The sequence below is a fragment of the Rutidosis leptorrhynchoides genome, chromosome 5 (assembly GCF_046630445.1).
Source record: "Rutidosis leptorrhynchoides isolate AG116_Rl617_1_P2 chromosome 5, CSIRO_AGI_Rlap_v1, whole genome shotgun sequence".
NCBI classification, from domain to species: Eukaryota; Viridiplantae; Streptophyta; class Magnoliopsida; order Asterales; family Asteraceae; genus Rutidosis; species Rutidosis leptorrhynchoides.
Window position 1 is genome coordinate 84,324,135 of NC_092337.1, and position 13,058 is coordinate 84,337,192.

At 33.0% G+C, this 13,058-nt stretch overlaps 1 protein-coding gene and 1 long non-coding RNA gene across 3 annotated transcripts; one reads left to right on the forward strand and one right to left on the reverse strand.

Annotated features, from left to right (window-relative positions):
- The first annotated feature begins 327 nt into the window (after nucleotides 1–327).
- On the forward strand, nucleotides 328–2,161 carry LOC139848620 (DNA-directed RNA polymerases II, IV and V subunit 9A). Its single transcript, XM_071838341.1, has 4 exons — nucleotides 328–446; nucleotides 552–627; nucleotides 1,600–1,758; nucleotides 1,905–2,161. The coding sequence occupies exons 1-4, from the start codon at nucleotides 418–420 to the stop codon at nucleotides 1,983–1,985; spliced, it is 345 nt and encodes a 114-aa protein (XP_071694442.1). The 5' UTR covers nucleotides 328–417; the 3' UTR covers nucleotides 1,986–2,161.
- Nucleotides 2,162–2,869: 708 nt separating this feature from the next.
- Nucleotides 2,870–5,927, reverse strand: LOC139846964 (uncharacterized). Of its 2 annotated transcripts, none has more exons than XR_011759240.1 (3): nucleotides 5,788–5,927; nucleotides 4,056–5,590; nucleotides 2,870–3,393 (listed from the first exon to the last, which is right to left on the reverse strand). It is a non-coding gene; the product is annotated as an uncharacterized lncRNA (long non-coding RNA). The 2 variants fall into 2 exon arrangements; XR_011759239.1 differs by having other exon boundaries at nucleotides 4,056–4,372; nucleotides 5,345–5,927.
- Between the last annotated feature and the right edge of the window lie 7,131 nt (nucleotides 5,928–13,058).

Genomic DNA, 13,058 nt, shown 5'->3' on the forward strand with positions numbered 1-13,058 from the left:
GTCGACCGAGTTTAGGCCTACAATTCGGTCGACCCTTAGGTCGACCATATAACTGAAGTAGTCGACCAACAACAATGAAGAATTGAGGTCGACTACCTTGAAAACTAAAGTGGTCGGCCGGATAAAGGGGTAGTCGACCCACTGAGTGGTCGACCTAACGGTGTAAATAGACAATTTTTTCCCCGAAAGTGTATTTTGAAATAAAAGTTTAAAAAATGGTGTATTTGGGCGAATTTCCCCGTGCTTTGCGACTATTGGCTGCTTCCAGCAGCAGCTGCGAATATATTCCCTTCTCAGAGTTCTTTCTTCACTTTTTATTCTCAAAACATAAAACGCAAAAACCCTCAACTTCAACCAGGTGGTACCCTAGAACCCGATAATAATCGAAGAAAAACACCTTCCTTCACAACAATCAAGATGAGTACCATGAAGTTTTGCAGAGAATGGTTGTAATTTTACTACCTACTATTTTTATAACTTTTTTCTCCAGTTACTTAATTTTTGGGTGCACACCAACTGTTTGTTGAAATGTCTCGTTTGATTTTTGGCAGTAACAACATTCTGTACCCTAAAGAAGATAAAGAGCAGAAGATCCTTCTCTATGCTTGCCGCAATTGCGATCATCAGGTTAACACAACAAACCCTAGTAATTTTGCAAAATTGAAATGCGTAGCGACTTTTTAACCTCTAGTAATTTTATGTAGATAAAATAAATATTTTTCACCAGTATATTAAACACTGGATTATAAAGTTAGGTTATTTGGCTTGACTGTTTCATCTTCTAACTAACTTTATACTGAATGAGGCTAACTTCATATTATCCACCTTATTTTTTATAAAATTTTCTTATCCATCATGTTATATGTTGTAATATATGGTTTTGAAATTGTTGGAGTCAGCTTTAGAATCAAAATGCTGTTTCTCCTCTACACCTTAACTGTAGTAAATCTTGGATATTGATGAAAACAAATAATGTGTAAGCCACTTCATTGTACGAAATGCAATTGTTTTTTCTGTAAATCTTCGATATGCCATTTGTATGACACCTCAGTATGAAAGCATTACTTTTAAAAGTTTTTTCTGCAATATATAGCACAAACTTATTTGGCTAACAAAATAAAAGTACTTTGGCAACATTCTTTTGATTACAAAAGGTTCTTTGTAAATAACATTAGTACAAAAAAACTTAGTGATTCCACATACAAACCCCCTGCTTGATTTTATGACACAAAACGTGTTAGGCCAATAAGTCAGTTCAATGAATTTATCATTTTTTGTAGCTTGAGTGTAATTATTATTAGGTTAAAACCAGTTGGATCAATCTACAAACACTTTTCTCAGTCAATTTTTATCAAGTTTTTGCATAACTAATGTGTGGAATGCATTAATACTTTCTTCTGTTAACAAAAACTTGGGAGAATTTATGCATTACACATTTACTTCCACCCAGTTGACTTATTTTCATTTAGCTATATGTTACAGCTTAACCCATTTGACCCATCAGAACTAAAACATACCCATAAGCCATTTTAAATTGAAGGTGTTCACCCTTGGGATAATCTTTAAATGCTAATTAGTATCAACTTGAATATTGTACAGGAGGTTGCAGATAACAACTGTGTTTACAGAAATGAGATACACCATGCTGTTGGTGAGCGAACTCAAGTTTTGCAGGATGTTGCTGCAGATCCAACTCTTCCTCGTACAAAATCGGTTCGTTGTGCTCAATGTGGTCATGGAGAGGCTGTTTTCTTCCAGGTCACTATTTTATTATTTATCTAATATGTTGTGTAACTATTTGAAAATGCTCCATTTTGTTAAACTGATATATAGATCATGAAAATAAAATAAATAAACATTATTGAAGGTTTTTTGAAACTAATTATGTTTTTATTACTTGTAAGGCAACTGCAAGAGGGGAAGAAGGTATGACATTGTTCTTCGTTTGCTGCAACCCGAACTGTGGCCATCGATGGAGGGATTAAGAGAAGGAATGGAGCTTTTGATGGGTCTTTAAGAAGCAAACTTTGGACTGTTAATTGAAACGTGTTGAAATGATTATGGTGATTAAACTGAGTTAGCTGAAAATGTAACACTTTTAACTTCGACCTTCCTTGATGATTGGCAATGTGTGATTGTGCGTTTTAATGGCTTTGTGAAACCATGTTGTTATGTTTGTCTGCTTTATAATTTACTTTGTTAAGTTTATTCAATACTAAATGGGTACAAGTTGGTCAAATTTAAATAAAAAATGCTGGTAGTTTTCGACAAGAATCAAATTATAAGAAAAGGAACTATTAGACCCAAAATGACAAGACTTTTTTTTTTCTTTCTATAAAGATAAATATTTAACCGAAGGCCATTTATGACAAGTGCCAACCTTACAACCAAATACCAATTGGTTAATGCTATAATATCTTTGGTTCTTGTTAATAGGGGTCTGAATGAGTCAAGTTATATGTAAGCTACTCGAACTTGACTCGAGACAACTTCAGATTGAGCATAAAACATATTTTGAAATCGTTTGGTTAACGAGTTGTAGCTCTAGGTTGAACAAGTTCACGAGCCTAGCCTAAATGAGCCGTTCATCTTTATATACATTATTATTTTTTATAATAATAAAATAATAAGCAAGTAATTATATAATATTAACTGTTGTATGTGTAAATGAGTCGAACTTGAGTTGAGCTCAAACTTATACAGTGTCGAATGAGCCAAGCTCGACCTTAGTACATTATATTTGAAGATCTTTGAATTTTAAACGAGCTTGAGCCTAGTCGAGCTCAACTCAGCTCATTTAAACCCCTAGTCCTGTAATACGGCTTGTTAATCCACCAAGTTTATTCACTAACGAAAAAGGTTTATTAGAATAGTATTCGTTTACATGCTTGTTTGTCATCAAAATGCCAAATGAAAATGAATACAAAAAAATCAATGCACGAACATAACTGGGAAAGACAACTATAAATGTGACCGAACCATTTACATTTCCTGTTAGATTGTTTCAAGCTTAAATCTGTCTCTAGAATGATTTTCCTAAAACTCCCAATTCAACCCGACAAAACATTCTTGATGGACATACCTTTGTTTAAACCTATATATTCACCCCCTGTTTAAGGAAAAACAAGCCAATGAAGACACTGAAATTCACGATTTATCTAAAAAGAAATTATAGACTCATTGTCAGTGATTTTCTGAGATTTCTACATAAATGTTTCTTTATCTTTCTCTTTCTTTTTTTTTTTTTTTTTTTTTTGAACAACAGGATCACCCAAAATAACTTTCATCTTCTCTGTCAACACTTGAGCATCATGTTTCATTGCTGCAAATCTTCTGTAATAGTTGTTGTCTAGTCTAGATTGGATTACTTTAAGGGTCAAACGCACAAGAAACCTGCAAAATTAAATAATACAGTAGTTCCTAACACTTATCAACCTTGATTCTTTTTTTTTTAAATACTCAGTTTACTTACAGATAAACAATTAGGATTTTATGTTTTATTTATTCATTTTAGTTGAGATGGGTAAACAAGATAATTAGACACAAATTGGTGCAATAGTAGGAGCCAAATAGTATACGATTGTAGGTAAAATCTGATTGAAATGAATCTAGGACCTGCAAAATGGGCTAAAATAAAAACTATTTATGTAAATTTATAACTGAATTGAAAATCAAGATATGAAGTGCAAGTAGTAACAAAAGCAATAATAACTGTTATTAAATGTTGATGACTGTCATAGTTCTTTCAATTTTTGGACACCATAATGGTCCTGCAATTAATCCATTGCATATTTGCATTTGCATATAATAATGAAATGAAAAAAGAAAAAAAATTATGACTAAATGATGTAAAAACTTAATATCTAAAATAATGATATGATAAAAGAATATGTAATTACTCGGTAACTATTTTTGTCTGATACTAGTATTTGCTTATTATTAGCCAAATATAGTCTGATTTTCATTGATTCAATATAGATGTGTTAGCAAATACTGCTAAAAAAGTTATCACTCTTAAAAGAAAAATAAACACAAATTTATATCGGATTTGTTACCCGATTGTTCAAGTTTAGCCAACGCATGAGTGAGCTTAGTTCTGATATCTTCATCAATATGAGGCTCCTCCCATACCATACTAGCATCATTAGGTTCCCAAGGAGTATGTTGAAGCACATTTGGGTCATTTTTATACTGAACTTAAAAACCATTCCCACAGACAATTTGGATACTCAACACATTTGGGTTTGACCGCCACAATCCTTCCTTCCCACCAATTCCGTTATCATCACCTTCGTTTTTCCACCAACTTGACACTTATCACAGTACCTCCACCCTCTCTCCATAGCAGCATGTAAGTATGACAGACGGGAGACTTTGAATTTCAATTAACAATAGATATATGAGTTACGGTCGTTTAGAATTTGGAATCAATTTATTCGGATTCCGTATGAAGGAGATATGACCAAAACAATGAGAGCTCGCAAATCATGCAAGCCTTCACCATTTTGGTCATATGACCATATCTCCTTCATACGAACTCCAATTTAAGTTATTCGAAAGTCTAAACGTGTGTAACTCAAAGAGCTACATATTACAATAATTGCTCAAGTTGGCTTTTAAAAAAGAAAAAAAAAGGTGATGAAGTTCATAAACGATTTGTAGATGATAATTGTTTTTTTCTATACATTTAATTGAAACATACACTTGCAATACGATTGTCATCTCGATTTGGAGGTATATTTTTGTCAATTACTTTTTTAGTCAAACATTGGATTGGAAAGAAATAGTAAAACAAGCATACATTTATCTAAACTTCAGAAAATAAGTACAATTTTGAAAAAAACTCGACAACAATAAACTTACATCCATATTTTGAACAATCCATATCGGAAAAACACAGAAAAAGGTCATGGTCAAGACCGCTTCACAGAAAAAACACCAAAAGATTAAACCACCACAAATACTGCTAAAAAAGAAACTCCCTCAATACATGCCGTAATCGACCTAAAAATTATGAAAGTTTACAAACCCTAACAAAATAAATCAAATCAGCTTAAACAAATTACTTTAAATTCCAAATAAGCAACTTAAACAAAAGCAATTATTTTGGCTTAAGCAACTTAAACATCAGTTGTTTGTTTTTGTTTGTTTAAGCTGGTTTTATTAATTTTGTTATGGTTAGCTAACTTCCATAAATTTTAGATTGATTATAGAATGATTGCAAGAGTTTCATATTTGGACGTATTTGTCGCGGCTTACTCATTCGGTGTTTTATCAATTAAGTCGTTTTTCCCGTGTTTGATGGATGTAATAGATGGTATCACAACTACCAAACAACAAGTACCAGACAAAGAAACTAAACGGAGAATAAACGGAGAAGGAAGACAGCATTGTTAGTCTCCCCGGTGGTGGAACACCAACCGCCACCTAGAAGAAGACCACCGGCGAGCTCCGCTACCGGAAAGGAGAAAAGAGCAGGCCAAAAAAATAGATCTAACAACCGAAGCCAAAGCACACCGCGAGAACAGAGGTGGAGGGTGACAAAGCCGTCGGATCAAAGCTTTCTCCGCTAGAAACAGAGTACAAATCGCTGCCGGAAAACAAAAACATCATCGTGAGATCTAGAAGTCACCACGCCGGAATAAAAGCTCCCAGACACACAAACACTTCCCACGACGAGAACGGCGGTTGAGAAAGGTTTGGAGCGTCGGAGAATCTCTCAGACCACCGGTAACATCACAATCCGATGGAAAGAAAAAACAAGGAGAAAGAGGGAAAAAACCTTACCGGAGATGGAAACCCTCCGGAGCACCGGCGAAGAGCCGATGGCCGGAGGAGAGGTCACAGCAGAAGAGAGACCAAAAAGGGAAGAAGGCGGCGATGAGATGATGGAAAAATAGGGTTTGAAAAGTAAAGGAGGAAAAAGAAAGGGGGAATTGATATTTCCAAACTTGTTTTTGATAAATACACACAAAGTCACTAAACTGCCCTTAATGATGTATTATATAAAATTTTCATTTTTAAATATTGGATGGCATAATTGAAAAGTAACAACAAACATGTATGGATCTATCAAAAATATGTTTGGAAATATCACCTCCAAAAAAAGAAAGGGGCTACGACAAAAAACGGGAGCAAAAGTGAATTCTGAAAAAAGTTTTAACTTTGGGTTCGGCTAACTTATCTAAGGGTATAAGATAAAAAAAATGATCTTCACACATATCAATTTACATCTAATTATCTATTATACCTTTAACTAGATTTGTGGTCCGCGCTTCGCGGCGGATTAGTGTCATTTTAACGCTACTACATCGTTAGATAGTTTTTGGGCTGAAAGTCATCAAAATGTTGTCCACTCTTTCTAGACCATTTACGCAATGCCCAGCAACTGTTATGGTTTGAGGCATCCTTTGTTCATTTTTACACTCTAAATTATTGAGATAAAAAGAACAAATAAATGTTTGAATTTGGTGACAATAAAAGAACAAAAACTACAACTATGTTAGCGTAAACTTTCATAATTCATATTTATAACTTTTACCAACGACAAAAATAAAAATAAATAATTAAAGTTGTACAAAAAAATATTTTAAAGACAAAAAGAAAAAAAGTCATTGTTAAGAAATAGGAGTATAAATACTACGCATATTTTTTCAATGAACTTAACTTTTAATTTAATTTCAAATAAGTTAAAATTAAAAATTAAAATTAAGATAATAAGAAATATGTGGGTTTTTTTTATCTCGTTTAATGTTTGGGCTTAAGTCCACCAGAAAAAGCTTGAAATCTGCTCATTTGTGATAGGGTTTTGGTATAAGTTAATTTTCTTTATCATTATTCAAACACCACACACTTTCCCATTTGCTTTATCCTCTACTAAACTGTATCTGAGTTTATCTTCTTGAATTTTCATCTTCAACGCGTTTTCTTCAAAAAAATTTTAATAGTTTCTAACTTGTTTTGTTAGTATATTTTTAGCATAAATAATATCAAATCGAGTTTTATATAAACGATTTTTTGTATGTATGCTTTCTCTAACATTCTCGTTCAACAAACCTAGAAAAAATAAACGTCGTTATTAAGAAACTCATATTTTTCTTTTCAAAGTGGTATTTGTAGTAGGTTGATGGTGGTGATGGACGGAGTTCGTGGTAGGGCGATGATGGCGGTGAACGGAATTTCACGATGGTGGTGGTGGAGGTCGATATTAGTTGTAGATCTCTCATCGTAACAATTAGAACCGAAATTTATGTTAAATCAAGACCGGAAACCGCATCGGTCGGAAAAGTTGTTTTGGGTTAGAATTTTTTATTTTTTCAGTTTAAGATTAAAAATTTTCAAGTTCATGATCTTGTAAGTTCGTATATTATAGCGATATATGTTTTTATTTTTCAGTTGTTTTTTGTGTTTGTTATATTTTCAGACTTTGCTTAACTAAAAATAAAAAAAAAATTGTCCTCAGATCTGTTTAGTTCTAGATCCATATTGGCTGGTGTTAGTAGCGACGTGCTCGTAGCAGCGGTATGGTGACGGTGGCGGCGGTGCTGGTGGAGGGGTGGTGGTTGGGTAAGAGGTAAAAAAAAAAATGGTGGTGTTGAAGATCTAAAGATGTGAAAGAATATTGTAAACTGTGATCTTGCTTGGCGGCGGTGCTGGTGGAGGGGTGGTGGTTGGGTAAGAGGTAAAAAAAAAATGGTGGTGTTGAAGATCTAAAGATGTGAAAGAATATTGTAAACTGTGATCGTGCTTTTGGTTTTTTTTTTTTTTTTTTTTTTTTTTTGCAACCTTGGGTGTGAAAAGACAAAAGTACCCCTGGTGGTTACTGTTATACTGTAGCGATTTCGTTGATGTGAATGGTATTGATTGTTGCCGACATCGTTTTTGCTAGAAGCTGGTGTTAGTGGCGAATTGTTGCCGGAAGTGGCAAGTAGCTGTTGACGGTGGTTTGTTTCAAAAATGGTTGGTGGCGGTGGTGTTTTATGGAGGGTTTTTATAGTTGTTTTAGGTGATAAAAAATTCTTTATTAGTCTTTGTTAGTTACTGTATTAATTTTAGTATATGATTTTTGTTTTAAGATCTACTCCAATTTATTTATTTATTAGATTGTTTAGAATCGATTAAAGTAGATGTTAATTATTTAGGTAAACTTAAAATCAGAATTCAGAATAAAATCAGAAGATTAAGTAAATTATTTCCAAAAAAAAAAAAAAAAAACTACTGTAGCTACACTACGCTACAGTAGCTACAGTGTTTTGGGGTATGTGGCGGGTTGTGGTTGGAGGGTGTTGTTCATATTTAGTATATAGTATAATTATAATTTATATTTATATTTATAATAATAATAATATAAGCTCAAATTCCTACATTAATTTATGAATATATTGTGAATTTATGATACAAAAGTGTAGATAGATCAAAAAGTGGTGTGTGTGAATCACCTCTCATAAATAAAGAAGACTAAATACACTTAATATTTTAATATATAAATTAAACTTTATTTATTTACTAATATCATACATTACCATATATATAAAAATATTAATTATAGTATACACTAATTTTGAAAAATTATAGGCAAAAAGGCATTCCTCCAATAAAACCCTCCACCTTCAAACATTAATTTCCAAATTCAATACCTATCAAACAATTCAACAACTCAAATCACAATCCTCATCCCTTTAATTCAAAACATTCAAACAAATCGATCCCCAATAACTCTAAAAAATCGACCATTTACATAGGCAATCTGTCCAACCTAGTTGATCCCACAACTATCAACAATTTTTTTTAAAAGTTTGGCATTATTACGGGAATTTCACGAAAATTGGGTCGATCCTTTGCATTCGTTCGTTTCGAAAATTCGTTTCAAGCAACCTGTTCAATCAACCTTAATGGCAAATACCTCAAAGGTCGAAACATCTATGTGGGTTTTGCAAAAAACGAGTTAAACACAAAAATACTTCCAGATCCCTTCATTCAACTTAACACAAATAAATTTTTCAATTTACCCGTTTACATTTCTCCTAATCAATCAACCTGTGCTCGGCTAAATTTAACTGCTATGGTCATTGACAAAATTCCAATAAAAGCAAGCAAGTTAATCAATTGGCTCAAGAGCAGATCCATAATAGTAGAATCAATCTGCTCATGGGGCTCGTTCGCATACATCATACAGTGCAAAGATGTTGAAAGTTTCAATCGGTTGACTTTAGGCCCTTCATTGAACATCTTGGAATTTCTAGATGTCGTCCCAATGGTTCAACGAACAAACAGGTTTACAAGAATCGTAAAAGTGGGTATTAGAGGAATACCCTTTGACTGCAGTTAACCCGAATGCACTATAGAAGCTGTGAAAAATATTGGTAGAATCATTCATGTCGATCGGGACACACACAATCTTGTTAATCCAGAAGTCACGTATGCCCTTATTGAATCCAGCGAACCTGGTAAAATTGGTCAATTCGTCTCTGCAAAATTGGAAGATGAAACCAGTTGTAAATTATGGATTGAAGAAATTATTCAAGATGACCCAATTGAAATAATATCAGAAGAATTAATTAAAGAGCACAACAAATTATTGTCTTCCACTGTTGATAAGAAATCAAAAGAGGGCAAAAACGTGATTCACTCACCGGATTCGGAACAGGTCATACCGGAAACTCCTCCGGCATCTTCACCTGTGGGCCTACCAATTTCAAGCTTGAAAAATCCAACCGTTGGGGTACAAATCCCTATACGAAAATCCTAAAAAGCTAACCAAACATGTTTCTTTTGAACCAAAGGAGTTGCACTTGTCAATGGAAAAAGGTAAACTTTGCCTTATCTAAAGAAAAGACCAAAACAGCAGATGACATTAAAAGGAATCTTTTTGTTTCTTTTAACAACAAAGAGCACGCTGTGTTTGAGAAAGAGAAAGCTGCATAAGAGATTAGGAAATCTCTTTTTTCTCCAAAAATCTCTCCTAAAGTACATGTTACACAAAATGGGAACATGTCTGCCACTTCCTACCAACCCACTCCCAATCACCTTCCTTTTAACCTCAATGAAAAAATAGTACATGTTCAAGATGGGCAAAGGTCAAATCCTTCTAACCTTTCCATTCCCCAAAACCTGCCTTTTAACCTCAATGAAAAAGAATTTCCTTCCCTTAGCCAATCACCACCAAATAATCCTCCCTACACCATTTCACCATCGATTAAGCTGACTTTTCCTAATGCCTCTGGAAATTCTAAATCCAATCTTAAAGATACCTATGCCTCAAAAATCAATACCACAAGTGAAACCTCATTTATCTCTAAATTGAACTCCTCCAGCCCTTTCAATTTTAAACATGAGAATCATTGCATCGATCAAGGATGCAAAGATTCATGTGAGAAAATCAGAGCAAGGTGTATTCCCCTTACATCAGACGAGGTCCCTGTTTTACACAATAAAGTAAGCAAAGTCAAGAACAAGGGTAAAACCACAAGTGTCGATTGGGCTGATCAAATTCCAAATCTTTCGGGTCTTTTTTATACTTCAAGTGAAATCAATCACGTTGTTGGTGATGGTAAATCAATGAAAGATTATAACCAATTTGGAGGTAAAAAGCTTACCTTTAAAGAAGAGATGACCAATTTTGGGATAATGATGCAAAACATGGTTGATTATGACACTCCAAGCAACAAATCAAAACCATGAGGATAGCATCTCAAATGTTAAGCAAAGATCAGGAAGATTAGCATTGATTCAATTTGTCCTCAATTTATAATCAATTGATCTCTGTTATATGCCCTTCGTGTTATCCTACCTTCATCTTCAATTTGTCAAGAGCAATCGGATTCTTCCCAATTCTCAAGCGTCTCTTTTCTTCGATCACTCAGTATTCCTCGTTCGGTTTTTATTGGGGTTTTCAATATTCAATTTGGGGGAGAAGGTGTAGATATACGCTTTCTGTTAATTAGGTTTCCTGTTTTGGGCCTCAGTTCTGGGCTCCTGAGCCCAGCTTCTATGCTTGGGTTTCTATAAGGTTTACATTCTGTTTTTTATGGGCTTCTAAGCCCGGGAAGGGAGATTGGCCTCTTTTCAAGCGTTTATTTTCATCCTGGTTCGAGTTGGCTTCTAAGCTCGGTCAAGTTCGGTTTTAGCATCGCAATAAGCGTTTCATTTAGAAGTATGATGTAATTTCAAGTTTTATGGGCTTTCAAGTGTCCTTCAATGTAATATGTTGTATTTTCTTCATCGTTCCAATGAAGGTTTTATTATTAATATATTATTATTTCGCCAAAAAAAAAATATACCCTTTAAGGCATTATTTAATAAGTGACAAAATGTATGCACACCCCTTGTCAATTCCATCTATTTTACTGACATTACTTAACCCTTTATTTTAATTTTAATTTATATTTATATTTATATTTATATTAATATTATATTTATATTAATATATTTATATTTATATTTATGTTATAATATTATAATTTATAACATTATTTATTGAGATATTATATTAAACATTTTTATTTTTCTTTCTTTTTATATTTTACTTCAAATAAATGAATTAGCTTTTTTGTCTTTTAGTAAGTTAACAAATATTTTTTACTTTTTATAAATAGATAATTCAATTTATATTTTTATATAAATAATATAAAATTAAATAATTAACAATAGCAAATAATCTTACAGTAGTTCTCTAATAAAATTAAAAGACTATTAAAAAGTTGACAAATAATTTGAGTCATCCCGGAAAAGAATTGTGGTCAATAAAATTGAAATTGAGGGAGTAGCATTTATATATTACTTCCTCCGTCTCATCATAAGTATCCACATTTTCATTTTGAGATGTCCCATTACAAGTGTCCACTTTGTATTTCAACCAATGAGAAAGAGTTATTCTGGAGAGATAATATTTCTGATTGGTAGAGAATGAAGCTAGTGAGATTTTTTAAAACTGTGTGTAAAAAGTAAGTGAACATTTCTAATGGGACAGAGAGAGTATATATTATGAATATAAAATAAATAAATTAATATATATAAATGAGAAGGAAAAAAAAGATGAAAGGCATGGTCGATATGAGATATGAGACGGGGCAAAAAGCATGGGTGAAGACAAGATAAATAAAAAATAAAAGCTGAGCTTGAAAACACGAGTTATGATACAATAAATAAAAAGTAAAAGGTGAGATTAAAAGCTTATGTGATGATTGCTGTTGAAAACCCATAGAGGGGTGTACCCGTATTAGTTTCCTTTAATAAAGGTATAATGGAAACTAAAACACTCTAAGGCTCGAGTAAAAGAACTTTAAAACACTAAACAATGAGCAAAAACTAATTAAATCCGACCATTGAGCAACCTAAACAATGCAACGATATCGGGGCATAAACAACTATAAGTGTCAATACAAAGACCAAAAAAGAAACCAACACGGAAAAAAAACTATGATAAACAAAAAGAAAACACCCGAACAAACTACCCAGCAACCGATTTACTTTTCTGAGTCTTAATGATAGGCTTGACAACCACCACATCAACCTTCAACAGATTAAATTTCTTACTTGCCCGATTTTCTATCGTATACGAAGAAATCTTTGTCGAAGAGTTATCAATTCCGGTCCCGCGCGAAAGGAAGTAACCATCCTTCCATCTTAAGACCCTAATATATATATATATATATATATATATATATATATATATATATATATATATATATATATATATATATATATATATATATATATATATATATATATATATATATATATATATTTCTATCCAATTTAACACCACAATCATCAAGTGGAATCTCCACCACTTTAGGGACATAAATAACTCGCGAAGAACTTGTAGAAGAATAATTATAAATATTAACAGACTAAGGGGCATTACTAACCGAACTATTGGTACACTTTTCGGCGAACCTTATCGGAGTGATAAGGTTGGAATATCCACATCACGGAGGTAAGTAATATAGGTGAATTTGAGGGTTTTTTCCTCTTCGTTTACGATTCTCCGAAAGTAGCAATGCATGGATTGCTTTACGTCACCGAGAGAGTGTTTTTAGCATAAGTATTAGATTCTA

Bases quoted from the DNA above. Each gene is read 5' to 3' on its own strand.
- LOC139848620 (XM_071838341.1), top strand. From the start codon at position 418: ATGAGTACCATGAAGTTTTGCAGAGAATG. The intron at 447-551 runs GTTGTAATTTTA...GATTTTTGGCAG, and splicing joins ATGAAGTTTTGCAGAGAATG to TAACAACATTCTGTACCCTA. The intron at 628-1,599 runs GTTAACACAACA...AATATTGTACAG, and splicing joins GCCGCAATTGCGATCATCAG to GAGGTTGCAGATAACAACTG.